At 41.8% G+C, this 22011-nt stretch overlaps 1 protein-coding gene across 1 annotated transcript; it reads left to right on the top strand.

The window, feature by feature from the left end:
• Nucleotides 1-8481: 8481 nt before the first annotated feature.
• On the top strand, nucleotides 8482-20937 carry LOC135713051 (fatty acyl-CoA reductase wat-like). Its single transcript, XM_065236135.1, has 4 exons — nucleotides 8482-8809; nucleotides 8883-9387; nucleotides 20034-20475; nucleotides 20538-20937. The coding sequence occupies exons 1-4, from the start codon at nucleotides 8567-8569 to the stop codon at nucleotides 20911-20913; spliced, it is 1566 nt and encodes a 521-aa protein (XP_065092207.1). The 5' UTR covers nucleotides 8482-8566; the 3' UTR covers nucleotides 20914-20937.
• The last annotated feature ends 1074 nt before the right edge of the window (nucleotides 20938-22011 follow it).

The raw sequence follows: 22011 nt of genomic DNA, 5'->3' as shown, positions 1-22011 counted from the left end.
TTGCTAAGATTTTAATTGTAAGCCTTCTACACGGCTAATTCAGATTCCAGCACTAGTACTCGAACTTCATAAACCAGTTCCATCAACTCATATAATGCACTGAAACAAATCGACATGTACCGTTTATTGGATCCATCTTATAACATAGCAATGTCAGCAGATTTATTCATTCTATGTGATGATTGATAGATTCCATTGGATTATCACTTAAAAGCTATGACTGCGATATGGAATGATTTCTATCGTAATTTCACATACTTAGTACTTGATAATACTTTGCTTCGAACGTGGTTAGCGATAGGTAATAAGTATATGAATATTGTCTGATATATTTCATGGTGAAAAACTGTTGATATGTCATGGGTGGGAACAGACATCTAGAAACTAATGAAAAATCATATAAGTTTGCACTATGAGAAAATCCAGTAAAATATACCTGTTTTCATGATGAATATTGCTCACTAAAATGTATATCTTATAAGATAATGATGTATATTTTATTGGAGTTGCTTTTAATGATTTTTGACGTTTGTTGATATGTCGCGTGTAAACAGACATGAAGAAACTATTGGACTGTCATTTAACTTTGCAGTATAGGAAAACATGTATATCTCATTGGAATAGCTTCCTTTGATTTTTGAGGTTTAAAGATTGTTAACAGATCCATCCCAATAATTTAATAGTCATATAGATATGCCTTTTAAGAAATCCAACAGCAAACGTTTGTTTTTGCATGTTTTTCTGGGATGAATATCGCTCCCAATAAAATACATCTTACATGATTGTTCTTTATAAATTATTGAAACAATTTTCAACGATGTTATCGTACACTCATTAAAATGATTAGTTGAACTAAATACTACTATCAACAATGATACTGTATTGAATAATCTTTGTTTGTTTCCGGAAAAGAATGTATTGAGATTGAAAAAAAAAATGATTCTACTGCAATATTTACTTTGCTATGATTCTAATTGTAAGCCTTCTACACGGCTAATTCAGATTCCAGCCCTAGTACTCGAACTTCATGAACCAGTTACATCAACTTATATAATTTAGTCGTTGATTTATTGCACACAGGTGCATTAAGAAAGATTTGAACAAACCACACCACCGAAACGGAACATAAATTTGTCAGTGCTATTTGTCTTCACTCTAGCAAAACGAGCATAACGTTGCACTACATTCCATGTCGGGAGAGCTGTTCTTACTTTATGCTATTTGAACGAGCTCAATCTTGAAGTCAGCCGTGGCCCAGTGGAATCGAGCACAGACACCGAAAGCATCACACCTCAACAGTCCTTGATCGAATTCCAAATCAGCTACAATAAAAAAAAGGCACAACTGTGAAAACTCCCACTGCCTGATGTTTATTTTTCGATTTATTTTTAGAAATCGATTAAATATATGTGTCAAAAGAAGAAGTAAATTTCATGTGATTTTCACACAAACTTTACTTCGATTGATTTATGACACATATATTATATTGTGGTGAAAAGTGTAGCTTATGCTTATGGGTTTCAAATCCATTTCAGTTAATTATTATAATTTGATCGATTTTCATTTATCATACGACGATCATATAAAAGTTACCAAATTATCAGCATTGTAAATGTATCAGATATTCATATCGAATTTACCTGGCACATTTTCAATCATATAATTTTCAATGGATTATCTTATAGCGCAAATTTATAAGATTTCCACATAACAGGAATATGTCATATTGGTTCAGTGTAGAAGTGGGAGGCATTTTAGAAATCAAGCTAGCTTTTATTGAAAAGAGCCGAGTTTCGTAATCGGCACGGACATCGGCATGCATTGCCCTACCTTCCTCAGTAGCTGCAAGGTCTTCCAGTTGAGCCTGCACCGCTTCCAAGCTAGCCCAGATATTGTCGACGTGACTGATCCTCAGTGGTACCTGTGCTTCATCCCGTTCAGCGATGTAGCCAGACATGAATGCCTCTGCCCGACCCAGTGATGTGAGTATCGTGTCCCTCCGGAACCAAAGCTGCTGTTCAGTTACCATGCTCGAATGGCTGTCAGCGACGAAAGGCAGTATTGGAAATCGTGACGCAGTAGCCGTAGGGAACGTCGATGGTTGAACACAGCAGCCAGTGGATCTGAGAAAAATACAGACCACGGTAGACCCGAGGGTGGAAACAGTAGCAACTTGGAAAGGTACTCACCTGTTCCAAGGCAAGTATGTGCCTTGAATTATCAATAAACTGCCAGCAGGAACAAATCAAGCACCGTCCGTGCTAATCGAGCCAAAATCCGTACGATGTGACGGGCGTCGACGAAAGGAGCAGGAACAGCGTCGCAAAATGTTCGAAATGCCGTACGATGCGTTGTCGGACGATCACTGCGTCAACAAGAATGAAGCAAATCCAGAAAAATGCCGTAAAAGGCCTTACGGATGATCACAGTCACGTGTGATAACTGCACTACAGGAATAATGGCCACACAGAAACCAAATGCACAGGGGCGATGTTCGGCGTAAAACAAAGCAAGTGCACAGGTCAATAGTACACTACACAAAATGGTTGCTTCCAGAATCGTCGCTTTGGATTGAGTTGGATCAATAGGGCCAAACCACAAAACATCTAAGAATGGCGCTGGTGAATCCTAATCACGATGGCGACAATCAGGCCAATTCAATGCGGCTAATCTGGACACTATGGCTGCCACTGAGCTTCGATTTAATTGGAAGCAATTTTCTCAGTACAGCAAAGGTGAAGTGCGTACATGCAAGGAAACAGTGAAATCTAAAGGGTACCTGCGAGACCCGCAAAGCTTAATTGGACAGGTAATTACCTTCCGTCTGATAGATTGAGGCCTTGTTCAATTAATTAATCCTCCGGAACAATGGCGATGGCTGCAGTGAACCAAATTTCAGCGTCGAAATGGCGGCACCCAGGTTGAATCTGGACGATCTCTGGTGATATTCTGGTCACGGCACCAAATTATGGTCGTTCTTTACCGCCGTCCGTATTCGTCTCCCTACGTTGTGTGGTTTTTTTTTATTTCCAGGTGCCTGGATAGGTGCAAAGCAGCAGACAACCGGCAAGGTGAGTATCCTGATCCAGCAGAAGAACGGAGAACACACAGGTAATGTTTTCACTTTCACTTTTATTTGCTTCCTTGCAGTAGCACTGTCAAAACTAATCTAAAGGTCGGTCGGTTGGGAGAAAATTACGAACAGCTGATCGACACTGCAGCGCTGCCAGATCAACCAGGTGAATGTATACGGTTGAACCGGTGGTGCGAGAGCTGCTGTGTGATTGCATGCAAGTTGGTTGCGTTATTGCTATATCGACCAACTACCAATTTTTTTCAAATTTTAAGAACCACTATATCGCTTTGCAATGGAATGGCTGTATAGAAATCTGCATTTTTTCAGTTGTATAAATATATTAAATTAAGTATCTTAACAAAATAATACAAACTTAATTACTTGTACATGTCATAAACGAGCATTTTCAGCTTACTTAACGATAAACCACCGAAAAATCCTATAAGAAACTGTCCACCATTGTGTGAAGATTGATGGTGCTGTCAACGCCAATTTGGAAAGATCTTTATAAATTCAATATTGATTTTGCATCTGACCTGTTTTGAAAAGGTATTAAAAAAGTTAGATGCACTGATGTTGAACTTTCAAAGATTAAAACCAAAAAAAAATATTATTTTGATGGATGTAAAAATCTGGGAAGCATCAAGAAAATATTTACATAGCGCTTAAAAAACGTGTTTTCTGCATCACTTATAATACGTTTCTCTAACAAACTTTCAAATTGTTATTTAAAAAGATGTTTGTTGTGTTACTTGCGCAGTAGCACTTCTTTTTTTGTAAAGAAGAATGGATGTAAATATTAATACCAAGGTTGCAAATACTCACTTCAGCTAAAATAATGTTTTTCAGAATAATAAAACCAAAAGATGGTGTGATGGCATATTTTACTTGTTACTTACAAGAAGAGGTTACAAAGTATGCGTTTGAAACATCAAACCTGTAAATTTTGCTTTCTATGAGTCACAATCAGCGATTTGCTGATCGCTGATTGTGACTCTCATGAAGTGAAATAAACAGGTTTAATATGTCAAACACATTCTTTGCAACCTCTTCTTGTATCCTACCAATTCAAAATGTGATCATGGCATCTAATTATTTCATAATTTAAAAAAAAAAACATTGTTTTAGCTGAAATTAATATTTGCAACCTTGATTAATACTATGCGTTCTACAGGCTTTTTATTGTAGCTGTTGAACTGAACTACCATACGAATGAATGTTTGATTCCTTCACATCGAAATCCTTTGATGTTTTCTGCTTGAAATAACGAAATAGGCGCCTACTCCGAAGTAGTTCGCTGCCCTATAATTGCGAATTCTATTGTTATGGAAGCAACTTTGCATTTCAGGACATCTAATTTTCGGCTTTTTCTTATTGAAGGCCATCTTAGATTTGCAGCTTTGTCCAAACAATTGCATACCATTTAGTTCAAATGCAGCAAGTTACTACTCCAATCCAATAAGCCCAGCCCAATATGGGCCACAACGTTCCTGCTTGCAACCAAAAAAATGGCGCAAATTGAAATTGCATTTCGTTAGATTTATCGCCAGCCATCCAATTACGACGTCGTTCGGAAAGAATTCCACTTACTCACCGGCCACCGGAGTAATTAAGGTGCAGCTACATATTTACGGTTCCCAGCCCTGGTGGTGGCGATGCAATCTTCAGCGCCTAGTTTTATGCACTTTCACGACCAAACGGAGAAAAAGAAACGAACATTCCGGATGGATTCTCATTATTAGAATACCACCGTGACAGGTTACCAAGGGGAAAGAGCAATTTGAACCTGCGCCGTTTCCGACCACGCTGCCAGCAAGAAGAAAAATGCCACTGCATTCAAGGGAGGTTGGTGGATAATTTTTTGTGCTGTGTTGGTAAAATTTTTCTCATTTTGGTTTGTTCGACTGGCAGGTGAGCAGCAGTGGGGGCTGGGAATTTTCACTTTATTTTAAATAAACGATTTAGTCTTGTCGAGTATACTTTGCATTTTATTACGTCGTTCTAGAGTTCCAGCTCTTCAGCGGCGTCAGATCTAGCTCGGAAATAATCGTTTAGTGGGAACTGTATACTTTTGGGCGGAGAAAATACAAGTGCCATGTTCGTACCTTGTTCCTTTATGTTAATTTAAAAATCCATTTTCGTGCGGCAACAACAGCAGTATCGAGCTCTGCCGGTCGGATCAGCAGTATGATTGCAAAATGCAAATCAGGACCGCTGGTTGTAGCTTATCATAAACACACAATTACATCGGCTTCGTATGGGCGCCGTCGGTGCTGTGAGTTTGCAGTATGTCATTCAAGTTGGCGGAGGTCACACCAATCCGGTGAACTGTCACTGCCGCGTGGTCGTCCGTTGTGATAATCGTAATTAAGATTTATGATCGAACAGATAATATTATAAGTTAATAAGGCTAAATGATCTCTAAACAGCAATCGCATCGCCGCCCCGTAAGTTGGACTTGGATCGAATTTAATAATTTACTCATCGCTGCCAGAGGGAGTGCGGGAGCTGGTGTTTAGCTGGTCGACGCTGATGGTGTCATTGTCACCGCCACGCCGCCGTGCCGACTTCTGCTACTGGCCGCTGGTGGAGATTGCAGTCAATCAAAATACCGTCCCCGGTTACATTATGGATTGGAAATTCCCATCTGCTCATGAATAATCATGAGTGATGACCAAATTATCTGCAGTGCGATAGACTGCCGCGAGATGAACTGGCTGTGTGGAGCTGATCGATATATTGCGGTGACTAATGGGGTGGAGTTATTGGAGGTGAATAGAAATTCATCAAATGGCAACCAATAAACCTGAGTTGAATGGAAAGAATTTTAAGAACCTGAAAAGTAAGGTGCAGATTAATCTTGGCAAAACAGCCAGGTAGACACTTTTATCAGTATTATAAATACTTTTGCATAACACAATACCTTACCAATCAGGCACCATCAGGACGATGGATGGTTCTCCCAGTAGCTGGTGCAATTCGTGGTTCATTCGCCTCCTCCACGTTCCGTCATCCATCTGTACCCCACCGTAGATGGTACGCAACACCTTCCGTTCGTTAACACCACGACCATACTCCAAGTCTCGTGGCCGTAGAGGACTACTTGTCTAATCAGCGTCTTGTAGATAGTCAACTTCGTGCGGCAGCGAATTTTATTCGACCGAAGCCCGGAGTCCAAAGCAGGAACGATTCCCTGCCATAATGCGTCTTTGAATTTCTCTGATGGTATCATTTTCGGCGGTCACCAGTGAGCCCAAATACACGAACTCATCGACCACCTCGATTTCGTCACCGTCAATCTGAACTCGGGGTGTCTTCCCTAGAACCTCTTCCTCTCATGTATTTTGTCTTCGATGCGCCTAGCTTCAGCCTTCAGTCTGATGTACGTTTCCGCCATCGTCTCAAAGTTCCGTGCCATGATGTCAATGTCATCGGCGAAGCTGGATGGACTTCCTGAAGATTGTGCCACTCCTGTCTATCCCAGCTCTTCTGATCACATCTTCTAACGCGATGTTGAATAGCAGACACGAAAGTCCATCACCTTGCCGTAACCCCCTTCGAGATTCAAAGAAACTCGATAGTGTTCCCGATACTCGAACAACGCACATCACTCGATCCATCGTCTGCCATAGCTGATCTCGATCGATTGTGTCGTATGCGGATTTGAAATTGATGAACAAATGATATGTGGGCACGTTGTATTCGCGGCATTTCTGCAGAACCTTTCGAATCGCGAAAATTTGGTCCGTGGTAGCGCAGGCACCCATGAATCCTGCCTGGTATGGCCCCACGAACTCTCTTGCAAATGGTAACAGACGGCGGCATAGAATTTGGGAGAGTACCTTGTAGGCGGCGCTCAGCAACGTGATCGCGCGGTAGTTGCAGCAATCCAACTTGTCGCCCTTTTTGTAGATTGGGCATACGACACCTTCCATCCACTCCTCCGGTAATATCTCCTCCTCCCAAATCTTGGCAATTACCCAGTGCAGCGCTCTAGCCAGTGCTTCACCACCGTATTTCAATAGCTCACTTGGTAGTTGATCTACACCAGTTGCTTTGTTGTTCTTCAGCCGACCGATCTCCTCCTCAACCTCTTGAAGATCAGGGGCCGGTAGCCTGTGGTGCTCTAAGGTCTGTTGCCGTGCCACCTTCGTTTTCTGCTGCTTCACCGTTGAGGTGCTCGTCATAGTACTGCTTCCACCTCTCAATCACCTCACATTCGTTCGTGAGAAGGTTACCGTCCAAGTCCTTGCACATATCGGCTTGCGGCACGTAGCCTTTGCGCGAACTACTTAGCTTCTCATAGAACTCCCATGTGTCGTTTTCGCGGTACAGATTTTCCATCGCCTTGCGATATCGGTCTTCCTGCTGATGCTTCTTCCTTCGGAAAACCGAGTTTTGTCTGTTCTTTGCTTGTCTGTATCGCTCCACATTCAATGTCGCCCGTGCTGCATTCTTAATACAAACATGATTTACAGATAGGTAACGGATTTTTTTAAAACTTGATACTGTTAGTACCCATAAAAAATAAAAAACCTATTTTTGCAGATAATTTCAAGATATTCTGAGTTTAAAAAAAATTTCTTAAGACGCTAGAACTACACAAAAAAAAACATCGTCGTTAGTATCCCAATTGGTTTGTTACTTCTTCTAGTTTTTCGTAAGTGGCTAGTGAGTCAAATTGCCTAGCGTAAAATTTTGAGCTTCTAAACTTGGATGGGGCTTGCAACGGGCTTCGATTTTAAGGAAGAAAATAATCAACGCTTTTAAATATGACCAGTAAGCAAAAATGGTCACTCGATGGCCACCATGCTCATCATATTATAACGCATCACTTATGATCGAATTGTTGTTGTAACCATTCAAACCCGACGATGGCAAGTGTCATACAATTGCATTGATATTGGCAAACATAATTTTGTCAATATCGCGTGAAATCCTTAATTTGTGTTTGAACTTTACTATCGTGATTTTCAGCCGTAGGCAGGTTCATCCCATGAAATCCTTCAATAACAAATGACAAATCTCAGCACTGCACATACTTATTCAACCTTGGCCATTACGTGCAGATACCAATAATAAACACCATTTGCCAATCGCTGTTCGACGAACATTTCCCGTGCTTAGCATCGTGCTGCATTTCAAACCGAAGTAGTGCCCATTGAAAAACACTTCCCCCCATGCACCGAGTCTATTACAAAACGATTAATATGCCATTAGGGCGTTCTATGCGTCGTTAACCGGCGACGGTGGGCATGGTTCTTCCTTCAACAAATCGGTGACCTTTGCCATCTTGTTTATTGAAATCGCTGCGCGTTGTTTACCATTCCAAATTATTCCCCCCATGAATGAAGTGAATTGGAAATTTGAAGAAAAAAAAACTGCGCATACAATTAGCACCGGCACGTTCGCTCTTCAGTACGTCCGACTAGTTTCAATCGCGCGTACCTACCGGGGTCCGAATCATTCTAATCCTAATCCTGTCCAAAAATGCTCGAGCAAATTTTCACCAGTGATGATACGGTCCGGGATCCGGCCAAAAGTGCCCACTCGCCGATTCGAAACTTTTTCGATGGAAAAACCGTCTTTCTCACCGGGGGAACCGGTTTCCTCGGGAAATTGTTCATCGAAAAGCTGCTGCAATGTGAAGTGCGTGAGATAGTGCTACTAATTCGCAGCAAACGTGGCCGGACACCGCGGGAGCGTTTGCAACGGCAGCTGGAGCGAGAACCTGTAAGCTTAGTCCTTAACATTCGGGCAGCAGCGGTAAGAGCCTAAATATGAAAATGTTTCATCTTGCACACAGATCTACACGAAATATGCACGGGATGCCAACTTCTACTGGAGTCGGCTGCGCATCATGGAGGGGGCACTGGAGCAGGAGGAACTGGGCCTAACCGAGGTGGACGTAGATTATCTCAAAAACAATGTCGATATCGTGATCCATTGCGCTGCGGATGTTCGATTCGACTTGTCACTGAAGGCCTCGTTCAAAACGAATGTATTCGGGGCGAACCAACTGATTCAGATTGCACTCGGAATGCGGAGATTGATTTCGTTCCTGTACATTTCCACGGCCTACTCGAACTGCATTCAGGAAGTGGTCGAGGAGAAGTTCTACGATGTGGATGTGGACCCTTTGGAGATGATGCGCATCGTCGAAGCCATCGACGAGGAGCAGTTGGATACGCTTTCCACGAAAATTATCTATCCTTGGCCGAACACCTACACGTACGCAAAGGCCCAGGCGGAAAATGTGTTCCGAAAGCACTGCGACCGGCTGCCGATTGTGCTGATCCGCCCGTCGATAGGTGAGTCAGGATTTGAGATTAAAACCGACCGTCGAATCGGTAACAATGCACACGTAAAGGGTGTATTCATGGAAAATGGCACACTCATAAACTGCTGTAACTTTTCAACTATTATACCAAGTGAGAAATTTCAAGGGTGAAGGTTTAGGTAGCTCGTAATAAGTAAAACATATTACATGATTTAAATATGAACATTGACTTCAGTTTGTATCAAGAAAACAACACGTTGGCTTAAAAATGTTGTACAGTGACAAAAAAAACTGCATTTTGTTGATTTTTACTTATTTTTTTCCACTTCTTGTTTAACTTATTCACTGACTATGAATCTTTAAATAGCGACAGAAAAAAACCTTTTAGCGTCGAGATGAACCAGCCTAAGGCTGAAAGTCTCGTTAATAAAGGAAAAAAAAAACCTTTTAGCGTTTAACGTTTTTGTTCAGATAGGTTCTGATTTTTTTGGCTAGCTGCTCAGTATTTTTAATTATAATATTCCACAAAAAAAAACAATTGTTGGTTCCAAGATACAGCAGCAGCAATAACGACATAATTATCTAGCTTTAACGCTGATTTATAATTTCTCGTAAAAAATAAACGTCATAGGCTATAGAATCTTCACTGAAAATTTCAAGACATTTGGTATATTACTTAAAAAGTAACAGCTGCTTATGTAAATACACCCTTTATTACGAATATCTAGATGAACATTTTAAAAGGTCATATCTGCAATAATTGGTTTTCTTCGGTAATAACCTAGCTACGGAAAAATTCCCCGAAGTGTTTGATGTTTTGGACGCTAGATTGAAACCTTCTTTCTTAACCTCTTTGTACAAAAAATAGCACGAATTCTGCTTGCAATGCCGTGATCGATCAATGGAGATAGGAGCATTTGAAATGTTCTAGATATGCACTGAGGCTAATAAACTTAAGAATTTCATAAGGCTCGACTTATGAACGACACATATGAGTTTCATAAGCATGACTTATGAATGATTTACGTCTAATTTGAGGTAGATCTTGTTCGCCTTTAAACATTTCATCATACCAAGCGATGAAAGGCAAGTGGTACAGACACCAAGACCCGTAATCTAAACGTCCCTTGTTTGGTTCCAGTCTGCTCTGTTTTATTATTTTTTTTATTAATTATTCATAAGGCAAATCAATTAAATTCATACGGATTCCTAGTGGCTAAGATCAAAAGTAGTTCTTATGGAATTCTCACGTTCTTTTGCCTCAGTGTGTGCACACTCAACGTTAGCTAAATGAAACTAGGCCTGTTTGCCGGTCAGTTCATCGGCGGCGGCGGCGCAGAGGCTGTTTTAACCTTAGAAAATAGTGTAATTTCTTGTTTTTTGGTGGTCCTTCACATATGAATATCAAAAGCGTGACTAATGAATGATTTTCGGGTAACATGAGGTAGTTCTTATACCCTTGAATCATTTCTTATTCCCAAGCGTTGAAAGACGAGTGGTAAGCACACGGGTCTCATAAACTCATCGTCTATGGTTCGGTTTTAGTCTGCTCTCGTTTATTTTTTTTGTCAACATTATTTTTCATAAGGCAAATCAATTAAATTCTTACCGATTTCTTGTAGCGAAAATTCATAAGTGTTTCTTATGGAATTCTTACGTTCTTTTGCCTGCGTGCAGAATTGCAACCAGCAAGTGTAACCCAAGAACCAAAAGCGGTGCGATGATAGTTTTCATTGATATGATGACGACTGAATTAAGGGGGTGAAAGTCTTCATCGATTTCCTCTTTTGATGACCATGGCTTCACTAACCTATTTCGCACTATTTCTGGATGAAAATCTTTGAAGCTGCTCAGTTTGCAACTAAAAGACGGTGTTTGTTCTGACTATCGAGAACATCCTTCAAAGATTTTCATCCAGAGCTGGATGATTGCTTGTTGCCCATCGGGAAGGACATTTCACAGCAGCGAGACAGCGAGACGACCCACCGTTGAAGACGACCAACAACAACAACAACGACAATTCGCATCGATTGCGGACCGACATCGAAACTGCAGCATAATAAAGTCAGTGCCTTTTTTGATTCTGTCACCTTCGTCGGTTGTGAGTATCGTCGTTAGCATTAGAGTTAGTCGTCAAGCTTCACTAGAGACGGTTGTCAGGTTAATTTAGGTCGATCTCGAAATGTCGGACGAAAACAGTGTGACTTCGGTTAGCAATGAAAAGCATTGCAAAAAGTGCAATCGTGCGGATACCGATGATGATATGGTGTGTTGCGATGTGTGCGAATCGTGGATACACTTTCAGTGCGCGGGTGTCAGCGAGTCTATTGCGCAGCCGGAAAGAAGTTTCAAGTGCAACAATTGCCTGACAGACTGGGAGGGTGGTGCATCGAAGTCGGGTGTATCATTCAACGAGTCGTCCGTCAGTAAGAGCAGTCGAGTTTCGCAGAGATTGCAGCTCAGCCTTCAACTCCTTGAGGATGAACGGAAGCTGAGGAAGAAACGTGCGGAAGAAGAAAAGAGGATCCGTAAACTGGAAGAAGAGGCCAAGCTGAAGGAAATCGACGAAGAACAGGAGTACTTGAGGCAGAAATACGAGTTGATGATGCAGATTGGAGAAGAGAAGGATTCTTCAAGTAGGAGAAGCGGAGTCAGTGTGAAAAGTAGGCGCGAACAGCTGGAAAAATGGCTTAAAAAGGGAGCCCAACTAGACGGAGTTGGACAGTCGAAGCCCACAACGTCTGGACAGAAAGCTACCCTGTCAGTCCCAGCTGTTAGCAAGGAAAATCCCGGGATCGTGGTACCATTACCAATGCATTCAACTTCAAGCAGCCTTGTTTCGTTGAATCTTGGAGTACTTTATCCGGATCCGACCATTCCTGTTCCCAGCGGGAACGTTACCGCTCTGGCGAAGTCTTACGAGTCGAATGTCGTACCGATACCAGGAAGCGCATCATCTCATCTACCCACGATTGCTGCTGTTCCATTAACGACGGTCGTGACAGCTGGTGGAAGTTTCGTCACTTCGGTGGCCGCGGCGCCGGCGTTTACTTCGTCGATAGTATCGACTGTACCGATGATTCCAAAAGCGACTCGGTCTGGCGTTCCACTCGTCTGTGACGGCTTCGCGCCGGTCTATTCGTGCCCGGAAATGAAAGGCATGCTTTCGAGTGCAGCCGGGGGTATTCCGTCGATACCGTATAGTTCGAGTGGCCTCATTAGAAATCCACAACATTATCTGGGTGCTGCCACAGTCGCATCGTTGCCACAGTTGCCGATTTCGACTTCGTTTCAACCAGTACCTCTCGTTTCCGTGAATCCGCCTGTTTCGTCAACGGTTGGTTCGTTCCAGTATCCTCCTTTTTCCAATGGAGCAATGCCCATAAATCCTCCGTTGTTACCAACTACAACCACCGCAAGTCTGGGACCGGGGATTCCAAACTATTCGAACGTTTACTCCGGATACTCAGTGCCGTTTCCGTACCCACCATCAAGTTGTCCATATCCCGTCATAGGACCGGAAATACCGCCCTCGGTAATACCAACATCGTTGTGCTACGGGAATATGAACCCTCCGCCAGTCAGTTTGGGACCGACCAGTGCCCAATTGGCAGCTCGGCAAGTAATGCCACGCGAGTTGCCGAAGTTCAGCGGGGATCCCCAGGAATGGCCTATGTTCTACAGTTCCTTGAAAAACACGACGGAGGTCTGCGGGTACACGGACGTCGAGAATCTGGCCAGATTGCAACGTAGCTTGGGAGGTTCCGCACTTGAGGCAGTTAGAAGTCGTCTACTCCTGCCAGCATCCGTCCCGTACGTGATGGAAACGTTGCATAAGCTATACGGAAGGCCAGAGATCCTGATTAGTTCTCTTCTGAAGAAGGTGAGAAACGTTCCGCCGCCGAAGTATGATAACTTGAACACCATCGTCGCGTACGGGTTGGTGATTCAAAATCTCGTCGATCATATCATCCTGGCTGATCAGCAAGCACATTTATCAAATCCAATGCTGCTACAAGAGTTGGTCGACAAATTACCCACCTCGCTGAAGATGCAGTGGGGTACGTTCAAACAATCGTCAGCGAACGTCAACCTAGCGACATTCAACAACTTCATGTCGGGACTAGTGAACCTTGCTGCCGAGCTAAGCATCGACGTGGAATCCGCCCAAAACTACCACAAACACCAAAAAGTGGAAAAGTCGAAGCAAAAGGAAAAGCTTTTCACTCACGCGAACGTGTCGCCAAGCGTATCGAAGAAGGAGAGTGCAAGCGGCGAATGTACGTCAAAAGCGTGTTCGTATTGTGAGAAAGATGGTCATCAGATCCTGAACTGTTCCAGTTTCAAAGAGTTGGACATCGGAGGCCGATGGAAGGTAATGCGGCAGAAGAACTTGTGCCGATTGTGCTTGATACCGCATCGTAAATGGCCGTGTCGCTCGAAAAAGGAATGCGGAGTGGATAGTTGCCGAGTTCGACATCATATGCTGCTGCACAGTAGCCGCAATGATACTACTAATGGTCCAAGGTCTGGCGAGACTGTTCATCAAAATCATCACCACACGAAATCCTTTTCGCTGTTCCGCTATTTGCCAGTTACGCTGTACGGAGAGGGGAAACAAGTTGAAACTTTCGTGTTCCTGGATGACGGATCATCATCGACGCTACTCGAGGAGGAAATCGCTGCACAGTTGGACATAGAGGGTGAACCCGATAACTTGTGGCTGGCATGAATGTGGCAGATTTTTAGCGATGGGCCCAATCTTAGATCCATAGGCCAACATTAGAGCCATTTCCCCTATCTATTAGCGAATTTGTTTTTGATTCAGTTCCAACCTGGATCGGGTATCAAAATTGGGTCTTCTTATTGTCTTTCAAATGTCAATTTGAACGTTTGTTTTTGTAACCTGGCTTGAGTTGAGGTTTGCACTGACAATAAGCAATTGGGTTAGCAAGGGCAGGAACTGGTTCCAACCTGGATAATAAACAAATTCGCTATATATGTCATGTGATGTGATAAACCAGAGTTGATGATCCATTCGTTATTTGTTGGCTCATTTACCGATGAGAAGCAAATAGAACGGTGAGTCTCCTCCCGAACAGCAATCTGTGCCTTATCCCATGGATGTGCTCTCAGTTCCCTGTTCTTTGGCCATTCTAGGCAGATTTCTGTAACAGTTCTTCCTGATATCCCAATAATCCTGGTACATGATCCCATGAGCTCATAAGATTCATAAGATTGCGTAGGGGAAACGCTCCTATAGTTGCGGTACGTTAGAAGCGTTAGCTTCCATTTATTAACGTCCTTTTAAACAAACCACCTTGAGGAGGTGGAGATAGTTCATTCAGGAAGGCCAAGTCGTAACCAGACCCAGCCAGTTAGCATCCCCAGGTAGCGATAATCACAGGCTACTTAGAGTTGGCTATAACCTTTTTGCTCTGTCATCGTCATGACGGGCACGACCGATGTATTGACAATAGTGCTTTGGTGACAACGATGATTCCCCGTTCTTGTTCACATTACTGACGGCAAATATCACCGCCAGCAACCCCACCGGGCACCGCGTGGAGGTAAGAATCGGAGTTCAGGTGCACAGTCAGGGCAGAACCCAACAACCATTGAAAGGCGTTCTTATGCACCTGCTTTACCCGGCTTTAGAAGTGTTAGGTTCCTATAGTTGTGCATGGAGACTCAATACACAACTATAGGAACCTAACGCTTCTAACGTACCGCATCTATAGGAGCGTTTACCCTAATGCTTTTTAGCCAAAAAAAAATCGAAATAAATTTCAATTTCATTTCAAACCTTTAGAAAATAAGTGAAGTGAGACAGACTCGAGCCATGGTCGTTGGCATTATGAGACCAATGCTTTGACCACTCGTCTATCAGATTTTGTTGATTAATAGATGCTAAAGGCGTGTAAGAGCTACCTTGTGTAAGACGGTAAGTCGCCCAAAGAAAATTTCTACGAGCAGCAAGCGTGTTTTCCGAAATCGATGTTTGCCAAAGCATCCATAGGAAATCAGTTTGTCACGGTATTTGTGACCAGCGTACACCTTCCGGTCATATGAAACAGGTCAAAAACTGTTCAAATTCGCCCGAATCCTTTTTTTGTTTTGAATTTCTGTATGGCAAAATAGTGTAAATACCTTTTCGTGAACATTAACGGCAAAGAACTCACCAACACTGGGAGACCGTGAGTTCCTGCCCACCCGTCGTTTTCTCACGGTCTCCCAGTGTTGGTGAGTTCTTTGCCGTTAATGTTCACGAAAAGTTCACTATTTTGCCAAACAGAAATTCAAAACAAACCAACAATTCTTCTGACTGTGTCACCTTGCTTACCCGCCTAGCACTGGTACTTAGCGTAAAACTCAATACTCTTGGTGGTGTGTTTGTAGGCAAAACTGCCACCCGTTCAAAAGGGTTCAGTGTTTTTACCATGGCTGATTCCAACTCTTCCTACACTCTACACAAGCACGTTGATCTGCACTTTGATCACGCTTCTCACGGATCGATTTTCTTCCCTTTGATGTTGCTTTAATGGCGCATTGAAACCTTCTGCTGACACTTGTAGTCTTCGTTGAGTAGTTTTGCCTTCACCATCATTTCCGTGAACATTCCTTCATATATCTCCACGATTGTCACAATATTACCATATGATTCCGAAAGACTCGCCATAATGAAACTGTATTTCATCTCCTCGGAAATTTCACAACCCACTTCCACAAGCTTCTCAAATAATTAATCCATCGCAATCATATGCTCCTCTACATCAGCAGTATCGTCTATCCTGAGCAATTCCGGCGTTTCTAATAAGCTGCAGCTGACTGTTGTCGACAATGTATCTAACCGTTGCCGTTGCTCGTTCTTTGTTATCGTTCCATTCTTCAGATCGGGAATCTTTCGGTGGAAGATCATTCGCGATCACTTGCCACAGTCCTTCCCGAAACAAAACCTGCTTCGTTCAATCTTTCCACAAATCGTAATTGTGAAAATTAAACCACTCCATTCCCGTCTTCAAATCCATGACCATCTTCAACCAAAAACTTATCTGTTCATCGAGCCACTGTTCACTGTTCCAATTACTTTTATTTGGTCTGACTTTTTTTTACTTTTCTGGGCCCATAACCTGTTGGGCATATTCCATGGAAGCAGAGTAAAATAACAAACAACTCCAGTAAATCGTACACTCAAAAGATTTTCAAATCTAAATAGATTAAAAGTTACACTAAATCGCAACGCTCCTGCCCGACGCATAGGTCGGAATAAAAGGAGAGAATACGAACTTAGAATAAAAATGATTTATTCATTGAATGGTTAAAAGTTGCGGTATTCATAGAATGCATAAAGCCTGCTGATCCGTCAGAATGCGTTTTTCATTGATGTCAAGTGAGGAATTTTGAAAAATAGTAAACAAATGATCTGGAAGTCATGGAATTGTAATTTTATTGAAGCATTTAAATTAAATATAATAAGGCTGCCCGATGGCATAATAATCGCATCACGGCAGTCGAGAAAGGAATGTACGAATATAAGTGATAATAATCCCACAATAAGGCTGCAAATAGACGTAACATCTGGTGCAGGACAAGTTTGAATCGGCCCTTCAGATCTAGTCATGATCTTGTAGATTTTGAACGAACGTAATCGGACTGGTTCCTCCTCTAGGTACACCCAATGGCTGTTGATACCGTTTTTGCAGTGTGATTTGTCGGTTCTCTCTGACACTCGCGCATAATCGTATTCAACAACTCATGTGAACCCAAACCCGACGATAACAAACGACCTAAAACAATAATAAAAAGTCAAACTTCTTTGTCAACTCCGAGCTCGACTCCGAGTCAACCACAAACCCTTTCTTACCTGGTTTTGGAATATAATCAGCTTCAGATTGTACTTATTGCCCACGTCATTCTGTTTCACGTACACCTAGTTACTCTCTATCGGAAGCTTCATCGTAGTCGGAATCAATTACCGTGTGCTCCTTCTCAGAATTCAATCCAGAATCACTGGATATAGCGGCATGCTTTCGTTTTTTCATCCACTTCGGAATCAGCCGAATCAGAACGGCCGCTTCTCGACGGAGCCGCGATCCAGAGTTTGATCGAGTTGATTTTTCAGGGTGGATAATAGCTTAAACAATACAATTTTCTCTTTTAGTCTAGAAATGCTTACAATACTATTTGAGTAATAACTTACCGGAGAATGTGACCTTGAGCCCGTTCAACTTCTGGACTTAGTGGGATTTTTTTGAATGCAGAATAAACTGTTTTTTAGCTTTGTATACAAGGAACTAATTACGCGCCATTATTCAGATTAAGTATAGTTTTGAATGAAATTTTAATCGGATCAATGTATAAGCATTGCTTAACCATAAAATTATTAAATTTTAATCTATCTTTGTTTACTAATAATTTTGAGTGTAATATCTTTTTTTTTACACGGTAACCGCAAAATACCCAATAATTACTACAAAGTAAGCATTTCGAGGGAAACTGGGACTACCCATTAAATGAGTAAAATTGTATCCATTTATGAGTAATTACAACTACAAAAACAAGTAGTTATTATTCACTTTTGAATAACAAATCCTCATATATGGGTAATATTTTTACTCATTTAATGTGTAGTCCCAGTCCCTTCAAAAACGATTACTTTGTAGTCATTATTGTGTATTTTGCGGTTACCGTGTAAGACAGAAGACAGCGAATGAATAAAAAATAAGCCCAGTGTTGACAGTCTGCTTTACTCTCGTGTACACTGAACGAAAACATCCGCAATACTTCGAATGAGTATTGTATTGCTCGAGCCCTTCAGCATATGCTTTCGAATTTCGGATGATTGCCTTATGGTTGAAATCGTCATCAGCTGATGAGAATCCATATGACTGTCATCCAAATAAAGGATGATATTTATTTGAAAAATTTCTGTTAAGCCTACAGCGCTCAGAGGACATCAAGTTAAGGATAGGCTAACCTGCAAATGCTTTAGATTATATTTAAAATTAGATTGTTTAAATTTCCATACACAGCAAAAAAAAATGTAATATCAATCAACGTAATTCAAGCTGATGTATGAAATAATGATGTAATAGCAAAAAGCAGATACAATATTACATCAATGGATGTAATTTTGTTCGCAAAATCGATGTGCATCGTACAATGTGATATTACACAACCGATGGATTGACCTGGTTGCAGCAGTTTCGATGTAATATTCAACAACTTTTTTTGCTGTGTACTGAATAGTCATTCCTGATGGATACAAAAATTGTTGTTAGAGGAAATTTCCTCCACCACGAAATATACAAATTTTAGTTTCTACGCTTTACCAATGTTCGTACCACCTCTGATAGCGATGACCATGTTTCCACTTCGTTTGTCAGCTCAGATCTGCAAATGACGTTCGAAAGAATTATTTAAATCATCGTTTTGGATGATTTGCGTTATGGGGCTTAACCAATACCACTTACACTTCAATTTGGGATGACAATGATTCTACATAGAGCATTACGTTTTTCAACTGAGGTATGGTCGCTTCTCGTATCAATGTTCATCCTGTATTCGAGAGGAGCATCATCTGATTTCAAAAACAACCGTCATGCGGTTGCAGCTATCATTCGAAAAAGCGATTTCTATGTTTCAATCTGAATGGTCTGATGTTTCACCCGAATAGAGGATGATGTTTTGGTACAGTGTATGTGACAGCTACCCGCTAGAGAAAAACATCGCAATCTCCAATAGTTCCTCACTTTCCGTGGTCTGTGTGCTGAAAAACGTATATGTATGAAGCCTTTTTTAGCTGTTTTCCAGGATGTCATACAAGCTTCCCCTGTAACGCCTGGTAGATTACCTTTTCTATCTACCACCGAAACCTAGTCTGAACTACTTCAAACTACTATGTTACCTGACTTATAACGAATATACGTTGTAGTCGAGTACCCCAAATACAACATATGGCTCGTCTAATTTTGCATTGCATTTGCAATGTAAAATTAGGCGAACTATACGTTGTTTTCGAAGTACTCGAATACAACGTATATTCCTTATATTTAAGTCAGGTAGGGGAACAGAATTGTTCTGTAATCAAAGAAACATACCTTAGTCCTTTCTACATTTTATTCCTTGTTGATAGTGACAAGAATTGGCTTTGTCCATAGATAGTGATCTTGAAACATGGAAAAAATGAGTTATTTTTCGTCTACGTGATTCCTAATATTCTATTTACTGTTTTCTAGTTTGAAGTGGTTAAGGCTAAGATTCTGATGCATGGTCATTATCGATGTCACTGCTTGATTTTATTGCGAAGGAATCCGTTTTGACTGACAAACAGGCGTGCCTTTGGAGGGTGTTCCAACACTCCAAAGGTTATAAAGAGTAAGAACTGACAATAAGAGTCGGACCCTTGCAATAGGGGCAAGAATGACAACTGTATCAAAACTTCTTTATTTCTCAATAGTGATGGAGTTATACGACATGCACTAAATTAAGGACACGGGGTATACCACAAAAGATCAAATAACTGGATTGAAGATCCGAACAGAGGAAAAACAAAAATCTTCCTTAGAATTGGGATACGTGATTTTTTGGTAAAATTCGAAAAAGGTTTCCCAGAATGCCTTTGTGATTAAAGGTGACAAACTCATGCATCTCTTTTCCAATCAATCTCCCCCCCAGTAATTTCAACCCTGGAGGATCCAATCGAAGGTTGGACGGACAACATATACGGCCTGAATGGAGTGATCACCGGCATTGGCAGTGGAGTTCTGCGCGTCCTGCACCTCGATCCCAGCTACTGTGTGGACGTCGTTCCGGCTGATCTGGTGGTAAACTCCAGCCTGGCTACCATCTGGTACACGGGAACTCGGCCACAGCCGATCGGTGGCCAGGATAAGGTCTTCAACTGTGTGAGCCGAAAGGACAATCCCTTCACCTACGACAATGTGCGGGAGTTTTGCTTGATGTCCAGGGGAAAGATTCCGGCCCTGCAGACCCTGTGGTTCCCGACGATCACATTCACAAATTCGGCCGCCCTGCACTGGTTGCTGCTGATCTTGTACCACTTCATTCCGGCGGTATTTTTCGATCTATTTGCGAAGTTGAGCGGCAGAGAGGCGAAGTAAGTGTTGATAGTGGATTGTGGAATTAGAAGTCCAATCTAAAGTTCTCCCATATTTTCAGGGTTCTATTCCTCTACCGAAAGGTGCAACAGTTTGCCGATGCACTGGAATTTTTCACCACAAACCAATGGACTATGGTTAACACCCGGATGCGTCAGGTGTACGAATGCATGTCGGAGGACGACAAGCAGTGCTTCCCGGCCGATGTCAGGCTCGTCAAGTGGCGGGACTTTGTCCACATCTACTGTCTGGGGTTGCGCAAGTACATCCTGAAGGAGGATATGAACAATCTGGATCAGGCTTTGAAGAAGTTCCGCTTGTTGCGGTTGGGCCACTTTACGGTGCTGACCGTGATGTACCTGGCGATTTGCTTGATCGGTTACGTTACTCTTCAATGCTTTTGGTCTCGATGGATTTCCAGCTACTTCGCCGTTTGAGTGGTTGTAATAAATGACATTTTTTGTTGCGAGCAATGCAATTTTTAAGAAATAGGTCTCGGGTTAAATTTAGCTTTATTTATCCGTAAATCCTCCTCAGGCACTTAAATGATGAGTTAAGTTCCATTTGAAAAGCTTCGAAAATCTTCATCCATAGTCCATTCCAGTGTTGAAAAATATCAAAAAATCAAATCTCACCAAAGCCCAAGATCACACTTGATTTTCGTAGACAAAAATCAACAAGCACACAACATCATTGGGAATTGATATTGATGGTTTGCGTGGGTGTCATGTGGGTGGTGATAAAAGGGCATAAGAAGGTTTGTTTACAAAAAGCTTGTATGCCCTTTTCACATGTTGTTCTTGAGTTATGATGTTGCAGCTCGGCATATCAAGCGAAAAAAACTCAACAGCTGAAAATCTCTCCAAACTGTGGTGAGATTGAGTTTCATGATTTTTACTTTAGACCCGAACGCAACTGAAACTTCCATAGCGACTGGTAGTAGTCGCTTCGTGTCTGCCATCGGTGAAGATAAAAAAGAGATAGCACTATTAAACCTTCTCTTTCTAAGAAAACGAGGTGCAACGGAATCATTTTTGCGTCGATTCAACTCTCAGCTTCAATCGAGGCTTCAACTTTACACGTTGGACCATTCACAATATCAAAGAAGCTTGTAAAATCAATATCAAGCATTATATTTTGCTCCGCGTGATATGAGAGCGGACAAATATCAATTTGCTAATGATCATGCCATCACTAGTCCATTCTATATGCATGAGTATTGGTGGTTCCATAGAGAGGATAATAATAACAAACCTACATTTTTGGCTGGAGTGAAAGTGAGGATATCAAACTTGGCACTTGAAGAACGGATTAATAAAGTGTGCGTGTTATAAACATAAGAAAGGTCAATACCCGCTGCTAGCAATGTTCAGCACGTTATTGGAGCTACGTATTAGGTAGCATTACTACTCCTAAAATTGTTTTTTTTTTTTTTTTTACAGCAATCATTAATCGTTATGATTACTGACATTATGAAAACTAACTCTATTTGTACGCAATTCAAACTGGAGTTATATTTGTGAACAAATCTCCAT

The sequence above is a fragment of the Ochlerotatus camptorhynchus genome, unplaced genomic scaffold (genome assembly GCF_037179485.1).
Source record: "Ochlerotatus camptorhynchus isolate MF236.1 unplaced genomic scaffold, CSIRO-AGI_Acam_v1.1 ptg000530l, whole genome shotgun sequence".
NCBI lineage: Eukaryota > Metazoa > Arthropoda > Insecta > Diptera > Culicidae > Ochlerotatus > Ochlerotatus camptorhynchus.
This window is presented reverse-complemented; position numbering and strand designations above follow the sequence as displayed.